The following is a 19,558-nucleotide window of genomic DNA, read 5'->3' as shown; positions in this document are numbered from 1 at the left end:
AGGCTTCTGAAAGGATAAGCAAAATAAATGGAGAGAGGCAGACAAAAAGTAGGGAGCCAGAAGGAACCTAGAATCCCAGATGGGATGAGGAAAGGCCATGCACACAGCTTCCCTCTCCTCCCCATGGAGGCTACCAAGTACCTATATACCAAACTTAGTGTGCCATCCTATACTCTGGACACTAGAAGGAGAATGCATTTTAGGTATGCTGAAGAGTCAACTTCTCCCCTTCCACATAGGTCTCCAGCCTTATGATATTACTCTAATATTTGGAACTCTCTCAGATAACAATTCTGTATTGGGTTTGTTAGAGAGGTATCACCCTTCCTTTCAGATTTACAGAGTCTAACTACACATGAAAGAAAGTCATCATGGTATAGTGAATACAATGCTGAGTTTACAGTTAGACTAACTCAGGTTCAAAACTCATGGCAGCATCTTAATAGCTTTGTGATCAGGAGCAAATTCTTTCTCAATTTCCTTGCCTTTATTACCCTCCTCAAAGGGTTATTGTAAGGTTCAAATACAAGCATAAGTGAAATGATTTACAAACTTTAAACTAGTTAAATTTGTCACTATTCTTATCAGTTAGAGGAAAGTAAACCAATTTTGTTTTTCCACATTACTTTCTTTTTTCTGTTTCACCCTCTCCACCATCAAAACATGATTCTACTTCTCTCTAGGAAACTTCTAGAGAAAGAGAAGGCTCTCTAGGAACTCTTAATGTTTAGGAACTAGATGCTATCTAAAACTCCCCCTTTCTGGGGCCATGCTTCCCACTCCAAGAATTCCTTGGCTGCCATGTCCAATTCCCCAATTTACTTGCATAATGGAGTTCCCTTCCTTCCTGAGGACATATGATTGAAAGGCTCTGTCTCTCCACCACTGCCATTACTGGAGGAAAAGTGGTGTTCTGTATGGGCTTCTGCCATGAGCTCCAACTCTCCATTCCCTCCAAGGGCTAAAGTCAGACCTCAGTTCCCCTCTCTCTGATCTCATTAGGGTTCAACACCCTTTGGACCCTAGGTCTGTTTGCTTCCTTTAGGAATATTCCATTCATCAAATCATCACTGAATGAGAGTCACTTATCTTCAATGCGATGTGTCTAAATCAACAAGTATTCTAGCTAAAGATATTCCCTAAAATCAATATCCTTCTTTTAATTCCATCAAGTTGAAACCAGGAAACTTTAGTATATGTACATACACACACACACATGACAGGATGATAGTAAAAATCCTAGCTGACTGATGAGTTCCACATTCACTTACAAATGCCACAGGATCAGAAGCTTGGAACTAGCAGGCCACCCATTACAACTCCCTCATTTGATATGGAAACTGAGGCCTAGAACTTGCTCAAAGTCACAAATGTGAATCACATAGCCTGGATCCAAACTCAGGTCCAAACTCTAAATTCATTATTTTTTCCACTGTACTATGCTGCCTTCCCAGTACAGTGGTGTGGGAGGAGATTTTGGGAAAGGTAACATGATTACAAACAGAGTGACATAGAATGCTGCGAAACAAGACAGACAGGCATTAACCCTGTTAGAATCTTGAGGAGAGGAGAATGCTGGAATTCCAAATTCCAACGGCCAACCAGGGAGCTGGTTCCTGACTGGAAGCACAACCCAGCTTCAATCTTTGGAAAGTTCAAATTGTTTCTGAGACATAATTTAAAGCCTAAAAGATCACTGAAGTTTATAAACTCTCTTGTTACTCTGAGAAGATCAAATTCAGTCTGTCTGTGGAAGGCTCAGCCTCACCAGCATAGAGGTGATCACTCCTGACTCCTCACTTCACCTTTATTTCAATCTATATTCTAGAAATTTGTTCCTACGTGGATTTAGCCTAGATTTAGTTAGAATAGAGGGGAAGTTATCAGGCAAAGAGCATAATCAGAGTAGCCCTGGCTTACCAAGGACCAAAGAGACTTTAGGTTGTTGGGTAATAAGTTAGAGTTATTAGAGTTAGGGAATACTCAATTTCCCACGTCCATTATCCCCATATCCAGTTACAAATTTTATTAAACCTTGTTAACTTGAAGAAGTCGGACCAGTTACTTACTGACCTGAGGCAGAGTGCAGCAATTTTTGCTCTCTGGCCTTAAAGAAACTACCCTGTCAGAAGGGGTTAAGCAAAATCCTGGTCACTCACTTACACCATCTTTACAGGGGCTCTCTTCAGCATAATAGTGGTCTCTTCACAACAGCCTCAAGAGAATTCCTCTTTTACTTCCTCTCTAGAATAGTTTCATTGAATATCTCTGGAATGTAACTTTTGAACTTCCTATCCCTCACAGGTTGACTTTCCTTGCAGAATCCTACTTCTCTCTATGAGCCATTCAAAATTTGCTTTCCCATATCCAGAGATCATGTCTGACTATTCCAGCCTTCTTCTCTTATCAAAATTCCTAAGATAGAAGTCACTTGCCCACAAAATTCCCAATCACAATGATTCTTTCAGCCTACCATCCAGTTTCTTGATGGGAGAATTAGATCTACGACAAAATTCCTTATTGTTGGTTCCTCTATCTTTTTTATAATAATAAAAGAAATTATTTTTAAGGAAAATCAAGAAATTATTAAATACTCAAAACATTCCTGCAAGTTATCTGGGTAAATGAGGTTCATTATGCTTCATTGTAAAGTTTGTGATATTTCCTCAAATTCTTCATCCATTTTCCATCTATTAAAATGTATAGATAAAACTTGAATATAGCTCATTAAAATCCTATCTAAACAATAACCATTGAATATTACAACTTATTTAAAATGAATACTTTTTAGACTATGGTCACGACAAAACAAAAATAAATTTATCTATGGCCTGCTACAGTTTGAAAAGAAACTTCAGGATATAGATGGCATTTGGAATATACTGCTGAGAAAAATTATGGAACATTCAAAGATTTACTATTACAGGAACTATTATCTATTAAACATCTTGGTATTCTTATAGCTAAAGAACTATAGAAACAATGAATTCCATTAAGAAGTGATTCTTTATTAGTGCCAATTTTTGTAACATCTGGTGTCAAATTGAGCATGCAACTGCTTCATAGGTTATTCATTATTACCTTGTGAACTTGGGCACTTGAGCACTTTGTCTCTTGCAGCTCACCCAAGTATTAACTGACTCATTACTATTTAACTGAGTTCTAAGTGCATAAGAAGATAGCAATGATTAGTCCTATGCCTAAGCCACTGGCCTCAATGTTGAGACTCAATTACTTTCAAGTAATACATGTCACAATGGAAATTATATGGTTAATTTTAATATATATGGTTATCATACAAAAACACCATGTTTAGAACATACAAGAATGTTCTGTCAGCCATATTAACAATAAACTTAATTTCACATTAAAAATTGCATGTTAAATTCCAATATCTATAGAGGATGGTGAAGGACGCATATTCCATTTTTAGAAAATCTTTAAGTAATTTTTTAATTCCTGGTTTTGAATGATATCACAGTTAATTTTCACCAAAAAAAAAACCTATAAAAACTAAATACAGGGAAGAGATATAAGAGCCTTAGATTCCAAATGCTAGTCATTTAAGTTTCCATCAAGAATACTGTAAACCAAGATAATACATCTTAAGTAAAAATACCAAGCATTTAAACATGTCATGGTTCTGGTTTTTCTAAACTAAAAACATACAGACTGGTATATTACATGTGCCAGCTATGGGGATAAATTACAAGTTGGATCACTCTCCAATTTGATAAAGGATACTGACAAAATAACCACTGTTTTCTTGTAGAATATGCACATAATATATCTTTATACACAGTATTCACCTAGTAAATATTTTAAAATGTAATTTTTTATTTTTTTTTCTTAGTATGTCTTAATCTTTGATTATCCCTTTGGTAGAGATACTGATCAAAGAAAAAGTTCTGTCATTTTCTTAACTTTTTTTAGTCAATGGGCAACATCTTTTAAAAAATCTTCAGTCAATGTGTAAGATAGTTGGAGGCAGGAGGAGCTGCACAGAAAGAAGAGGAAAAAGAGTAACTCTATTCAGATATAACACCAATCTCTTATTCTCATTTCTCTGAGGCTGAAAAGTGATAACCTACCCACGATACTGCTTTGTTTTAGAATCACAAACTCAAGTCTTCAAAACTAAGACTGTCAAGAGGATAGTAACTAATATTTACTAAATGCCTTACTAGAGGCGACAAAGGGAGAAGGTACAAAGAAAAAAAACAATGTGGTATTTACCCTCTAATAGGGCCTGTGGGCACCCACACATGTGCACACACATTCCTACATGAAAAACTATAGAACACTTGAACCACACAGAACACTTGAACTAAATAATATTAGTTAGTGTAATATAAGGGGAAAAAAGACATGGCAAATATTCAAAAAACATTAATTGAATTAAGAAATAAATCAACTAGGAATTGGAGACCTGGAATCTGGTCTAACTTGCTATGGGACTTTTGGTTCAATTCCTAATCTGTAAAATGAGAGAATTAAGCTAGCTAATCATAAGGTTCAAGAGATAGTAGGGATTCAGATGATTCAGGTTACTGAATCTATCCCACCACCAGCTACCTGAGTGACCTGTGACAAGTCCATCTCCAGGTCTATTTTCTCATCAGTTAAATGAGGGCATCAAACTAGGTATCTCAAAAAATCCCACTTAGCTCCAACATTCTGTGACTTTTTAAATATGGCCTTTGTCCCAAAGAGTAGATGTCACAAAATCTATCTGCCTCCTACATTATTTTAGGCAAGGGACTGGATAAAATGCAAAATTCATTGGATACTATTTCTCATTGTCCTCTTCTCAGCAAAGGACATAAGCATAAAACGAATAGTCAGAATGTTTATATCTTAATTTATATATCAGAGAGTTAGCATGAAAGTAGCTTAACAATAAATACTTGTATTGAATAAATTAAACTCTTTTTGACCTTATTATTAACCACTGATATCTACTTTATGAAGATTACTAAAGATCACAAAGCACTCTAAAAACTTAAGAGTTTTACAAGTGTTAAAATAGTAAATTGACATCATTCCCAAGACCCAATATCTACTCCTATCATGATGATATTGCATGAAATACTGGCAAACAAATGGCACAAAAGCAATAGTACCTTTGTGTTAAATATTCTCATGGTACTATTGCTTTTTTATGTTATGCAATGAAGTATTAGTGACTGTAAAACCTGGAAGCCTCTTTCCAACTAACTAATAGTATTATTTAAAAAGAGTTGGACTTAAGGATTGGGATACATTGCTTTTGGTCTTGTCTCTGCATGATGTAAAGAACTAAGGCAAATTACTTAACCTTTTTGGGGCTCAGTTTCCTCAACTGCAAAATTAAAGAGTTGAATGGAGCCAAGATAGCAGAGGAGGTACACATACCTATCTTCTCTCTAAAGTTACCCTCCAAAAAAACTGATATAATATCACCAAATGAATTCTGGAGCAGCATAAGCCACCAAAAAAAAAAAAAGCACCAAGGTGAAGTAATTTTTCAACCCAAAACACTTAGAAGGGACCTAGCAGGAGTGGAGGTGGAGTGAAAAGCAGCAGACCAGGACAGACCTTTCTACAGCAATGGACCCTGGACACAGTTGAAGCAGCAGTAAAAGCTTTCCAAGCACTCAGTCATAGATGGTAAGGGATGTTAAACACTTGCTCAGAAGGAGATTACAGAGGTCCCTTTGCTGGATCTGGATGCGAGGCTCATTGCATTGCCCACATGCTGATCCAGGAAGCAGTGTTGAGGCATGGTCTCAGGATAAGTTAGAACACTAGCATAAGCCAGCCCTTGTGTCATTAGAGGAGCAAGAACCAGATGAGTGGGGAGGAGGGAGAAGCACCCCAAATTGGGGGAGGTGGTGGTCAGAAAACAGAGGGAAATAGGATGGGGAGTAATACACAACAATCATAATGGTGAAAATTTTTTTACACATTTCTCTAAACTTTAAAGTAAAGAGAAATGAGTTGAAAATAAGAATACAAGTGATAAATGATCAAAGGATATGAATGACAGTTCTCAAAGTAATTAAAGCTCTTTAGTCATGCAAAAAAATACTCAAAATCACTATTAATTAGAGAAATGCAAATTAAAACAACTCTGATATGGGAAAATTGAGACAGGAATGTACTGCTGGGGGAATTGTAAACTGATTCAAATCGTTCTAGAGAGAAATTTGGACCTTTACCCAAAGGGCCATACAACAGTACATACCCTTTAACACAGCAACACTATTACTAGTTTTGTATTCCAAAAAGGGAGAAGGGCCCATACGTACAAAAATATTTATGGTTCTTTTGGGGAGGGGGCAAAAAATTGAAAAGTGAGGGGATGCCCATCAATTAGGGAATGACTAAGTTATAATATATGGTTGTTATGGAATACTCTTGCATTGTAAGAAATGACAAGCAAGAGAAGCTCAGAAAAACCTGCAAAGTCTTACATGAACTGAAACAGAGTGAAATAAACAAAACTGGGAAAACATTGTACCCATTGTACCCATTGACAGGAATACTGTACAATGAACTGTGAATAACTTAGCTATTCTCAGCAATACAATGATCCACAATTATCCTAAAGGACTAATGATAAAAAATGTCATATTATTTCCAAAGAAAAAGAAGTGATAAAAGTCTGAATCCAGATCAAAGCAAACATTTTTTATTTTCTTCATTTTTTATTCATCATTTCCTTACACAAAAGAATATGGAAAAATATTTTACATGATTGCACATGTAAAATCTATATGCAACTGCTTGGGGGGCCTAGATTTAGAAAGAGGAGAGGGATTGAGGGAGAAAATTTGAGACTCAATATTTGTTGAAAGGTTGGAAACTTTTTACATGTAACTGGAGAAAAAACGAAATTTAATTTAAAATAAATAAGTAAATAAAGGGTTGTTTTAACTGTAGATCAAAGATTCTTGCTAAGTGACCAAGGATAAGTAATTTTGTCTCTCTAAACCATAGTTTCCCCATCTGTACAATGGAAATACTACCAACTTCAATGGGGATAATACAAGAAAAAGGAATTGTAAGCCTTCAAACTCTGGTAAAACCTGTTCTTTCTTAAGAATAAAACTTACTGCCTTATTATAATATACTATTAATTTAAACTGGAATGGGTCTTTTGTATAATGGTCTCAGAAACGTCAACAATCCCTTTAAAAATAATTGTTATTTTATGATAAGGGTATTAATTCAATACACTCAATTGCTTATTTTTGTCTAAAAGGTATATCTCCTCACTCCAGGAATTTTTTCAAGCTAGTAATCAACTAAGAAGTTACCACAGCTAGTGCTAACAAAGCCAAACCCATTAAAGTACTATCTAGAATGATGGAGAGAAACAGCACATTTATTTATATATCTGCTGTCTTTGGCTAAATTGACATACTTTGTCCTACAACTACCAGTTTTTAATTCAAAGATGCAAAAAAAGAGAGAGGAAGTGATTAAAGGAAGGGGGGAGAAAGAAGGAAATATAACATGACTGCCTTCAGACACCGTGGCAAGCAAAAAACGAGGATACTAGCTGTGCAGCTATACTTCAGAGAAAATGAACTCTTGGCCACTGCCCTAAAACCAAATAGCAGGGTCATCAACACTAAGAGTATATTATTAAAAAGCAAGGTTACGTCTACCTACGCTGACAAGGGGAAAATGAACAACTATTAAATAGATTTAAATAGATACAGCTCACAGTACGGGTACCATCCTGTCAAAGACGATAGTCCTAAATGTAAGATAAGCACTACAGGGTGGGGGAAATGAACTTTGACTTTTGGTTTTCCAAACACACAAAGAAATGCCCCCTGCAGGGCAGCCTGAAAGGTCAAAAATGATGATGACTGACATCAAAGTGAACCTATGGAGAGCCTCTGAGTGAAGATATCGGCACCTCTCCAGGGACTCCTTCCATGAAATGCACCAACACCCTGGGACCCCTGCCAGGAGACCTACTTAGCACTTTCCCAAAAAAAGAGAAAAAGTTGCACTCTTGGACTCGGGAGCCAGGAAGCTGGGGAAGGAGCAGGAGCCAGACCGCTGGGAAGGGAGGTGAGGTCGGCGAGGTGGACAAACACCGAGGGCCCATGCTCAGCAAACAGCTGGGACCCTCCCGGGACTGAAACAAGGGTAGCGCCCTCCCCCGGCCGGACCCAGTCGCTTTCCCCAGCTCCATCCTCTAGCGAGGCCTCAGCAGAGCCGGAATGAGGTGGGAAAAGGAACCAGCGAGCACGGGGCGGCGTCCACCGAAAGGAGGTAACCGCAGCCCTGACCTGTCCCAGGCGCCCACCACCCCAACCCGCCCGGGTTAGGTGAACGGGACCCCATGCCCGGGAACTCGTGGAGAGCTACTTACTCAGGTAAGTACCATGGTTTCACTTCCTGCCCATCTTCGCGGAGGGTTGAGGCGGAGGCGGAGGCGGAGGCGGAGGCAGCAACATCTGCACCTCCAACGCAGAGGCTTCCCCGCCCCTCTCCAGCCCCTCACACTGGCCCCGGAGGGCTCCCTGCCCCGAAACCGCGGGCCAGCCAATCAGTGGTCGCTGCCGCGAAGACTGACGTGCAGGCGGAGCAATCATCGAAACTTAGCTGTTGCGAAAGGCGGAGCCCGTAAAGCGAGGAAATAGCTTCCTATTAGAGCGCCCAGCCGCCACACCCACTGAGCATGCGCAGGGCCTTCTGTTAGTGGGAGGATGGATCTGGGTGTCCGTTCCTCGCTTCTGGCGGAGGAGGGGCTGGGGTGGGCTGGTCTGTAGTAGGAAAAATCTTTCAATAGAAGACTAGGTTGCACCCCTGTGAGATCGCTCACCGGGCATAGTGTTGGCAATCATTTGTAGTAGGGACGCTAAAGGCCAGGGAATATAATCCTCCACTTATGTCACGGTAAAAACACTTCTGAGCGGTACCTGTGGTTTTCGGAGAACTAATTTCGAGTCTTTCCTCTGATTCTAACGCGCTTTGAGATCTTGGCCAAATTATTTCCCCTTCTTAGGCCTCAGCTTCTTTATCCACAAAATTTAGAAGTCAGATCAAACAGGTAGTTAGTATGTGCCAGAGCCTATGCTACATGGGAATACCAGTACAAAGAATGAATGTCTTCTTACTCAAAAGGAGTTCTACCTTCTAATGTGGAGGACAAGCATATAAAAAGACATGCAGCTTAAATATAAAGTTAATATATACTTGTATGAAATAGTGAAATACAAGATATTATGGGAAGGGAGAAACGGGAGGGGAGGATTCTAGAAGTCTGCAAAAGATTTTTTATACATTTTCTAATGTCTTACAAAAACCTTATGTAGTTAATCCTAATGGGTATTATGTCCATTTTACAGCTGAGGAAATTGAAATTCACATAAAAAGAGTCTCTTGTACATAATCTCAGCAAGTGCTTGGCACGATTTGAACCCAAGTCTTCTTCACAATAGCTCCCATCTTTATTACATCTTAAAGTTTTATTTAGGCACAGCTTCCTTTACAAGACAGGTAATGTCAAAATAATCCCATTATAGAAATTTAAGAAGCTGAGGCTCAAAGAGCGGAATTGCTTTTTCCAGGGTCACTGGAGGGGGGGGGGGGGGCGGAAGCGTCTCGGGTGGGAATCCTCTTCAAGGCCATTCTCTTGGACATTCTGAGAGATTCCTTCACCTCTGGACACTTCAGAACTCCGTTCACTACGCCACGCCCTGTCCCACCTTCCTCTTGACTTTAGGATTGGGAGCTAAGGAATGCGCAGTGTAGCAATGTGCATCTCCCCCCTCCGCGTTGGCCAGAGCTAAGCCTGGGTGGGGCGGAGGAGGCATGTGACCTGCTCGGCCCCCAGCAGCGCCTCCCACCCCTGACTTGTAGGGCGGGAGAACCCTGGACTGAGACCGATTGTAGGACTGTGGGATAATCGCCGCGAGACCCCGGCGGGGCCAGGGCTCTGCCAGGTGTGGGAAGGATGGATGCCCTGGTCCCGTTCTCTTGACTCCAGTGAGTGAGGGTGAGAAGCACAAAAATAAAAAAAGGAAAAGCGGAGAGCCTTGGGCCTTGGCTAGGCTGGACAAGGGGTCCAGCAGGAGATGAGCTCAGCGCGGGGCAGTCCAGGATGCCACACTGAGCTAGTCTTGGCTCCTCTGATCCCGGACTCCCGCGAGCCGAGCATCTACATGGAAAGTCGAAAGGAACGATGAAGAAGAGTTCGACTCGGACCACGTCCGAGGGCGGCGGCCGGTGCCTTTGGTTCTCTACCTCTCCAAACGCGTGAGCAGAAAAGACTGTGTCCAGCGCTGGCACTTGGTATCCGAGGAGCCGCGGCAACAACAAGGAGGACGAGAAGCAGTCTCCCGCCCCCCACCCCCACCCCCCGCAGGTATGGCGAAAGAAGAGTGTAAAGCGCTCCTAGACGCCTTGAACCGGGTGACAGCCTGCTACCGGCACATGGTCCTTAGCGTGGGCGGCACCTCGGACTCGCAGAACCTACGCGAGGAGCTGAAGCAGACACGACAGAAAGCGCACGAGTTGGCAGTGGCCAACAGGAACAAACTCACTGCTGCCCTGAAGGACAAGGACGTCAGCAAGGAGGACAAGGCAGAGTACGAGCGCCTCTGGGTGATTTTCTCTACATGCCTGGAGATTCTGGAGACCGACATGAAGCGAGCCCTAGAGCTAGGGCTGGAGTTCCCCCTGAACATGCCCAAGAAGCACCTCATCCAGACTGGCATGTCCGGAGGCACTACGGGCGTGGCTGCGCGAGCCATGAGTGTCCAGAACATAAAGTATGAGGCAGAGCCCAACATCGATGAAGTAGATCTAAAGGACCTGGAGCAGGAGATCCACAAGGTGGGAGAGATGATGTACGAGATGGAGATGAAAGTGAACGTGCCTCAGTGGACCGTGGAGGCCAAGCAGGATCCCGGCGCTGAGCTCAAGTCCACCACCAGTGCAGGAGCTTCCTCTGGGGGTTTCGTCTCCGTAGAAGAACGAAAAAGCGTTTGTGACATTAGCAAACTTCTGGCTGCGATTGTTTTCAGTGCTGTGCTCATCATAGCTGTTATCTTGGCAGTGTGTGTGGTGAAATTGTCCTAATAGGAATGGGGGTTTAATCACAGACTGACCGACTTACTGACTGACTGACACTTCCCCCTCTCCCCCAGGTCCCATCAAAACTATTCCTATGAAAGACCTAAGTGGTTGGGTTTTTGTGTGTTTTGATGGAAGGGATGTAGATGTCTTTTACAGTGAACCTGTGTGATTTTTTTAAGTACACTTCAGACTCTACAAAGCAATATTTGCTTTTTCTGGACCTGGAAGAGTTAATTTTGCACAAACTGTCTGGGTATTATCGCTGATGGCTAGAAGAGATTTACCTGCTATTAATAGAAGATCTATCACAACGACCCCAAATTACCTCTCTTTAATAGGTTATTATGTGCTGCTGGTTCATGTTTACAAAGTGTCTGAATTCGACACTATGATGTCTAATTTGGGGGAAAATACAAGGGGTCGTTTTGTAAAGCGCTTCCTTTTCCTTTTTTGTCTGAAAGAAATAGTAAATAGCAAATAAGCCATTTTTATTTTAATCCTTGCAGGCCCAAGTTTAGGAGAATGTGCAAATAGTGAACCACAGTAAATGGTGCCTGACTGATTGTACTCTTTAGCCAGGTTTCTTTTTAGTCACCAAAAAAAAAAAAAGCCAAACCAGACCAGTAGAAAAAGTTATTTTCGCATAGTCTCACAAGATTGTCCTCCCTTTAACTACAAATACCCTATTTCAGTAGTGTGCCCTTTAATGCAAATTGGTAAAACTGCACATACATATTTAAGATTTTTTTTAACTGTCATTCAGGAAGAAGAAAATGGAAAGTCATTTTAAGATTTTTGGTGGTGAACAAAATAATTAAAATTGACACTTTCTCCTTTACTCTAGTTTGTCTTTGTTCCATAGCTAGACTAGAGTTGCTGTCCACACAAGGTGGGGGAAGGGGAAATCCTTTTCTAAATCCTAATCCTATAATCCTTAGCTGCAAAATGCCTAGTGAGACCAGTAATATTTTAACTTGCTAAAGGGGGTGTCAGGGATTGCTCTAATTTGATGGAAACTGCAGAAAATGAAGGTACATTTTATGTCTACAGTGTCCAATCATAACCTTTACAGGCAAGAATTCAAATTACATCACTTTTGAGAGGAGTCATAGAGATATCACTAATCTAGAGGAATAGTGAGTTGGTCAATTATTAGATTTATCAGTTCAGATATTGTTAGATGCAAGTTTTCTTTTTTTTTTTGGATTTTAGTATTTTTTATTTGGTACACAAACCTCAGATGTAATTTGATTTTAAAATCTCAAATTCTTAACAAAAACAATATAAGGGATCTAAATATATCCAGATAAATATACCAAATGCATAATTTATACTTCTTTCCTTTTGCATGAAAACTTTGCCTATTACTCATGCTAATGTACCCACTGCACAATAAGCAGTTCCAGTTAATAAATATATAATAATCAATATATTTGGGATATATATACATATATGTGGAATGCCTAGTACTAGGTTCATGGTACTAGAGGGAGTGCTATTTCTATGCAAGATAGGTGCCATTACCTCCATTTTGCAACTGAGGAAATTGAGGTAAACAAACAAAAAAAAAACTTGCCCAAGATCACATAGCTAATAAGTCTCCATGGTCATATTTGAACTCAGGTCTTCCTGACTTCAGACACAGCACTCCAGCCACTGTACCACCAGCTACTTCATAATAACATATTAAAATTTGCAAAGTTCTTTATATGTGTTATCTTATTTGATCCACACAATGACTGGAAGGTAGGTACTATTAGCCACCCTATTTTATAAGCATAGAAAGGTACAGCTAGCAAATGTATGGGGCTGGATTTGAACACCTGTCTTCCTGATTCCAAATCCAGTGCTCTATGTACTCCACTTCCTAGCTGTTTCTGGTATTGTGCATTTAATTGAATTTTTTTTCTTTAATTGAATTCCCCCCAAAAAAAGATCTAAAATTATTTTATCTTTAGGAAGTTAGAGTCAAGTGAGCTAAGCATCTACACTTGTAAAATAGTTGAGAAACCAATGAAAATACAATTTGCCTTAGATTTTAAATTTGCATAACTTGCTGCCTTTTCTTAACTTAGAACAAATTTTGTTCCACTTGAAAACCATTTTGCATAAAGGGTATTTTAAGGGGGCAGCTGGTTGGCTCAGTGGATTAGGGGCCAGGCCTAGAGACTGAAGGTCCTAGGTTCAAATTTGGCCTCAGACACTTCCCAGCTGTGTGACCCTGGGCAAGTCACTTGACCCCCATTGCCTAGCCCTTACCACTCTTCTGCCACGGAGCCAATACACAGTATTGACTCCAAGATAGAAGGTAAGGGTCTTTAAAAAATTAATTAGTTAAATAAAGGGTATTTAAGTTCTCTCCAAAGAGGTCATACTACATAGTTGATTTGTTGAGAAATTAATGTGGAATAAAAATGTAGAAAAATGGGCCTTATATGAGATTCTATTTCAAAAATGCTCTCACCTCTTTTTTTCATGCCAAGCCCCAGAACCTTCCCGTATCTACTCTGTATGAAACCCTAAGGAATTTCAGTGAGATACAAGCTATGACATAAGAAAATATCTTAACTCCTCAAGGAGGAGAAAAACAGCTGTGCCTCTCAGAGGTTTCATTAGCAGGGGCATAGAAGTTGATAGCTCTTTTGGTACAAGACTGGAAGCAGATGCCCTGCATTGATTGCTGCTCCAGGTCCCCAGGGGCCTCCTATAGCCTTAGGGAAGATAGGCAGGAGGTAATTTGAGAAAGGAGCTGGTAAACAGTGGAAAGCTTCAGAAAAGAGCTTCTGATGTCTCCTATTATGGTCTCCCCCTTGCTTCATAACTCTGCCTTCTTGTTCCATCCCACTTCAAGTTACCTTTCTCTCTTCCTCTCTAAGTCAGCTGGGTGAATGATAATTTATTCAAAGTCTTAAGTCAAATAGACATTTTGAGAGCTAATATAAACAGTATTTTTAATCTACCATAGATTTGTATCAAATGATCATTCCACAACTACATAACCAAGATGCCAGATGTTATCCTTAGAAAAGGTGAATACTTTTACTGATGTCCCTAGCAACCAAAAAATTCTATTGCTTTATTACAGCACTTATAAAATTTTAATTCTATCTTATTTTCAGTTTTTGAAAATTTTCCCCCTTCCACCTCCCTCTCCCTCATCCATTGAGAAGACAAGAAAAACAAAATCCATTACAAATATGTAAAGTCAAGCAAAACCAATTCTCACATCAGACATGGGAAAAGAAAGGAAGGAAAAAAGAAAGCTTACAATCTGCACTTTGTACCCATCAACTCTTAATCTCAAGGTACATGATGTTACATTATTTGGAATTATGGTTAGAGCTCCCAAGTCTTTCAAAATTATTTATCTTTACAATATTGTTTTGATTTTGCTCAATTCATTTTGCATCAGTTCATAAAAATCTCAGACACTTTGGCATTCTCATTCTTCTTTCTCATATTAGAGGAAACCGGCTTTTTAGTTCAATTTTTTAAAGGTATCCTATGTCCTTTCATCCAAAATCAAAGGATCCTTTCTAATTTCTCTGCTTATACTATAGTGCTTTCAGTTGGATATTTTGGTTAATTAACAATGACTTTCCAAAGTCTATATAAATCATAACTACACAGTTTTTGCTCTGCATTCTTCATTGAGTAACTGAAATAAATTGATCAATGATTTTTATTAGTTCTTGCCATCTCTTTGGATAAAGATTTAGATATATCCCTTTTCCTCAAATACATATATATTCCATATTGTGATTGAAATCAGAAGGAAGCCTTGATCAAAGTATGATAATCACATGGGATAAATGACTCTAAAAAGACCATTAAAATGATTGCAGAAAAACCCTGAAATTCTTTTTTTAAGTTGAATTAATTAATTTAGAATATTTTTCCATAGTTACATTATTCATGTTCTTTCCCTCCACTCCTCCCACCCCGCCTCCCATAGCCAACAAGCAATTCCACTGGGTAAAACCCTGAAATTCTAACATACACTTTTTATGTCTTTGTTAGTGCCTATGAGTAATTTAGCCCAATTTTTAAGGTGAAAGTAATGTTAAAAATATAAGATATACTTTGAAATTTTACTGTCACCAAAAAAAATGTCAAGCAAATAGAACTTTCTATATCACAAGTTATTCTTTTCTAACAAGTCAAATAATGTTGGCTATAGTTTCATTTTTATGTGAATAAAGAACATAAATAACTAACATCCCTGACCACAAGTTAAGCTAGCCAAGAAACATTAATTTTCCTTTTTAAAAAATTAGTTGATTATAACTACATTCATGAAGCTACAATTTAGCAATCCTTAATTTTTTAAATTCAATTTTATTTCAAATCTTCATTCTCTTCCTCCTCCTCTGTTCTCCACCTATTGAGAATGCAAGAAAAGCATGTAGAGGAAAGCAAAACAAATTCCTATATTAGTAATATCCAAAATGTTTTATGGCATTCATATACAATAACTTGTTCAGCCATTCTCCAATTGATGAGCACCCACACACACACTCAGTTGCCTTGATTTAGTGATACAATAAAATATAAATTCTAAAAATGTTTTCAATGGATTAGCTAAGGTATTCACTTAAGCCAATGTCAAAGCTTATTTAACCAACTTTCCCAACCTAAAGATCATATTCAAGAAAATGTTCTTGCTTCAATAGTTATTGCTTTATAAATCCAATAACATTTCATTAGCCAGTGAATCATTGATTCAAAAATAAATTTTCCACCTGAATTTGTCAATTGAGTAAATAATAATTTTCTTTGTTATTAAAAAAAAGAACAAATGCTCACAAGGTACTTGATATGAGAAGTTTATTTTATGATGAAAATCTAAAATTTAATTTTAAATTCTGAGATATGACAATATTTTTTCAATTTTCACCAATTCCTCTGCTCTGGGAAGATGTATTTTTATTAGCTGTAAGGGGGAAAATTTTTGTAAATGAAATTATTTTTAAACTCTCTGCTTTATGATACCATGCTACTTCCTGAGCAAATTTTAAAAGTGCTATAATTAAATATATAGAGTCTACTGCTGACCTAATGAAGAATCCTGACTGAAGAAACAATAAAAATACTAGAGTACTGCATATTTTAATCTCAACATGCACACAACTTTCTAACCATCAAGGCTTCTTTCCAACAACATTTATCTCATCCATAATACTTGTTAGTTTGTTGTTGTTGTTGAGTCATTTTAATTGTGTCCGATATTTCATGATCCTGTATGGAGTTTTCTTGGCAGAGATATTAGAGCCTTTTTCTTTTCCTTTTTCAGCTCATTTTGCAGATGAGGAAACTGAAGCATTTAATAAAAAAAAACCACCTTTAAAATTACAATTGTGTAAGAGAACACTAGAGGCATTAGGTTGAAAGATTTGAATTCTAGTCCTAACGTGCTGTAATTATAAAATCATAGATTTAGAGTCAGAAAGGCCCTTAGAGCTCAATTTGCCTGCCATGGGTCCTTCATACCTTACACTTATATTTTAGTGATGAAGAAATTGAGGCCCAGAAAGGTTAATTCAGTAGCCCAAGTCACAGGTAAAAAGAGTCAAAACTAGAATTCACATCCCTTATTCCAAATCCAGTGTGACTTCTACTATTGGACCCTTAGTCTTTTTTTTTTAATTGAAAATTTTTATTTAGTTAATTAATTTAGAAAATTTTCCCATGGTTACATGATTTATGTTCTTTCCTTCCCCCTCGCGCCCCCCACCAACACATAATTTCACTGGATTTTACTTGTGCCTTTGATCAAGACCTATTTCTATAGTATTAATAATTGTACTAGAGTGATCATTTAGAGGGATGTCCCCAATCATATCCCATTGAACCATGTGATCAATCATATGTTTTTCCTCTGTGTTTCTATTCCCACAGTTCTTTCTCTGGATGTGGATAGCATCCCTTCTCATAAGTCCCTCAGAATTGTCCTGGTCATTGCATTGCTACTAGTAAAGAAGTCCATTACATTCGATTGTACCACAGTGTATCTGTCTCTGTGTACAATGTTCTCCTGTGTAAACCTTAAAATTTCACAGACTTATGAATGTTAAAAATATTACTCCACATTGAGGAATCCTCCAATTCCCTACTTGAAATAATTCCCTACCAGATAGTGAGAGCTCTACTTGAATGTGAAAACTCCTTGCTATGGGAGGATCTCTACCCCATCCCTACTTGGGACTGCTTTAGGGGAGAAAACTCCTTGCTATGGGAGAACCTCTATTCCACACGTACTTAAGAATGCTTTAGGGCAGAAAACTCCTTGCTAAACAATGAAAGTACTTGAAAACCATACTTATAAAAGAAAGGAGTTCTTTGAGCCATGCCTATTTTTGGAATTGATACAATGAGATGCTAGGTGCCTATAAAGGTGGGGCAACTTGTAAACTACTTAGACCTAAAAGGTAAAAACTTAATCAGAGGTTTTCTCTTAATGAAATTAGTCGACACAGCAGCATTTTTTTCTGATTTACTAAAGAGATTAATCTACTCAGCTGTGAATTCAAAATAGGCTGTCTTTTGGAAAACATCTACAGTGATTGGTAGATGGAAGAACTTAGGGGAGGTGACATAGGAGATTTTGCCCTTAAAAATAACAGCTCAGAGAAGAGCTGGAGATCATTCTGAAACATTCAGATTGAGGAAGGACTGATTCTGAAACATTCAGATGGAGGAGGGAGCTGGTGAAAGCAGCTGAGATGATGCTGGCCTGGTGTCGCTAGAATCCTTGCTTAGGTAGACCTTGTGGTAAGTGTTAAAAGACTGACTGACTGATCTCTCTCTTAAGACTCAGGTCTAGGTCATGTTGGCTTAAGGCCCTTCATACTTATTTCCTTTTTCTCTCTTTCTCTCTTTTTTTTAATTCCACATTTGTATTAATTAAAATCTCTATAAAACCCAATGGACTTGGGTATTTGAATAATTGGGAATATTTCCCTGGTGACCACCTTATTGATTTAAATCTCACACCTGGTTCTGCTCCTCTCACTCTGCATCAATTCCTGGAGGTCGTTCCAGTTCCCATGGAATTCCTCCACTTTATTATTCCTTTGAGCACAATAGTATTCCATCACCAACAGATACCACAATTTGTTCAGCCATTCCCCAATTGGAGGGCATCCCCTCATTTTCCAATTTTTGGCCACCACAAAGAGCGCAGCTATGAATATTCTTGTACATGTCTTTTTCCTTATTATCTCTTTGGGGTACAAACCCAGCAGTGCTATGGCTGGATCAAAGGGCAGACAGTCTTTTAGCACCCTTTGGGCATATGGATGCTTAGTCTTTACTTCTCTGGCCTTCTGTAACCTCATCTATAATCTGTATCTCTAAAGTCCATCATAGAGAAAAAGAAAATAAAAAACCTAGGAATAGAATGCATGTGTATAAACAAAATGCTTTTTGGTACATTTCCTTCCACTTGCAATTATAATACCATTAGAATTCTTCTCAACATATACTATTTGAGAAACAGTTAACTTTTTAGTAATTTAGAAAGTTTAAATTTAAGTTCATTGACCTATGGTTTTAGTCTAACTTAAAATGTGTTTGTGGACTTAAAATCAATTTCATTTATCACAAATCTTATTTGATAGAATATAAATTTAAATTCTAAAGAAGTCAAAATTTAAGGCTAAGAAAATGTAGTATTTGTTATTTTCAAAAGTCTGTTTTTTTAACAACTATATTCTGAGAAGACATGAACATTAAATTCTACAATGCTATACCAGTTTTGGGGAAATCTTATGATATAAATTTACTCTGTATAGAACTGTAGCCACATTAGCTTGCCAAATACTATAAGCTGTAAGTACAGTATGATTAATGTTTGTTCATAGAACTAGAAGTAAGTCTGTGTCTTTTTAAAAAATGCTCATTGCAACTATTCCTATTAAATGAAAATAAAATAGTATGCACAGTCATTAAAACTGAGGGAAGTAAAGATGTTGCCTAAAGTATTACTAATTTATTACAGCTAATGATTTTTTAAACCTTCACCTTGCTTACTCCTGCACATTCTGATATTTATGAAGGCCCCTAATCAACATATTTACCCTTCACAGATTGTCATTACGTAAAGAGATGTTCAGAAATATCACTGGATTATAGATCTCCAAATGCTTTCCCTCAATACGATTATGTTAGTCTTTTAATGCAGGCTGAACTGGACCAAATAATAGGTCCACAAATGAATTACTATTTGTTATGGTAAGCACACACCAAAAAGTCAGGTTAGCAAAAGAACAACTCAGTTTCTTATTACAATTCATATATATTTGGCTAAAGTGAACATGTACTCCTTTGCTTGTACTTGATAGGAAAAGTTTATATTTTTCCCTACAGAATCATAAAATGTCAATCAACATTTGTGTCACTTGGTTTTAAATCTTCATATTGTAATGACCTTACAATGCAAACATAAATTTGATATAACAATGGAAATATGAAA

General features: G+C 38.2%; 2 protein-coding genes across 9 annotated transcripts in view; one reads left to right on the top strand and one right to left on the bottom strand.

Annotated features, from left to right (window-relative positions):
* ANKRD27 (ankyrin repeat domain 27) overlaps nucleotides 1-8,534 on the bottom strand; it is a 94,624-nt gene extending 86,090 nt beyond the window's left edge. For 7 of the 8 annotated variants that reach the window (XM_007474784.3, XM_001367714.4, XM_007474786.3 and 4 more), the window contains exon 1: nucleotides 8,375-8,534. The gene's annotated coding sequence lies outside the window, so the exon portion shown is untranslated. The remainder of the gene's footprint in view (nucleotides 1-8,374) is intronic. The other variant, XM_056812217.1, reaches the window with a different exon arrangement.
* A 1,188-nt stretch (nucleotides 8,535-9,722) lies between these two features.
* Nucleotides 9,723-13,510, top strand: RGS9BP (regulator of G protein signaling 9 binding protein). The gene has a single exon (XM_007474787.3). It carries the CDS (start codon nucleotides 10,375-10,377, stop codon nucleotides 11,086-11,088), a length of 714 nt encoding a protein of 237 aa, XP_007474849.1. The 5' UTR covers nucleotides 9,723-10,374; the 3' UTR covers nucleotides 11,089-13,510.
* The last annotated feature ends 6,048 nt before the right edge of the window (nucleotides 13,511-19,558 follow it).

This window comes from Monodelphis domestica, chromosome 1, assembly GCF_027887165.1.
Source record: "Monodelphis domestica isolate mMonDom1 chromosome 1, mMonDom1.pri, whole genome shotgun sequence".
In the NCBI taxonomy this organism is placed as follows: Eukaryota; Metazoa; Chordata; class Mammalia; order Didelphimorphia; family Didelphidae; genus Monodelphis; species Monodelphis domestica.
This window is presented reverse-complemented; position numbering and strand designations above follow the sequence as displayed.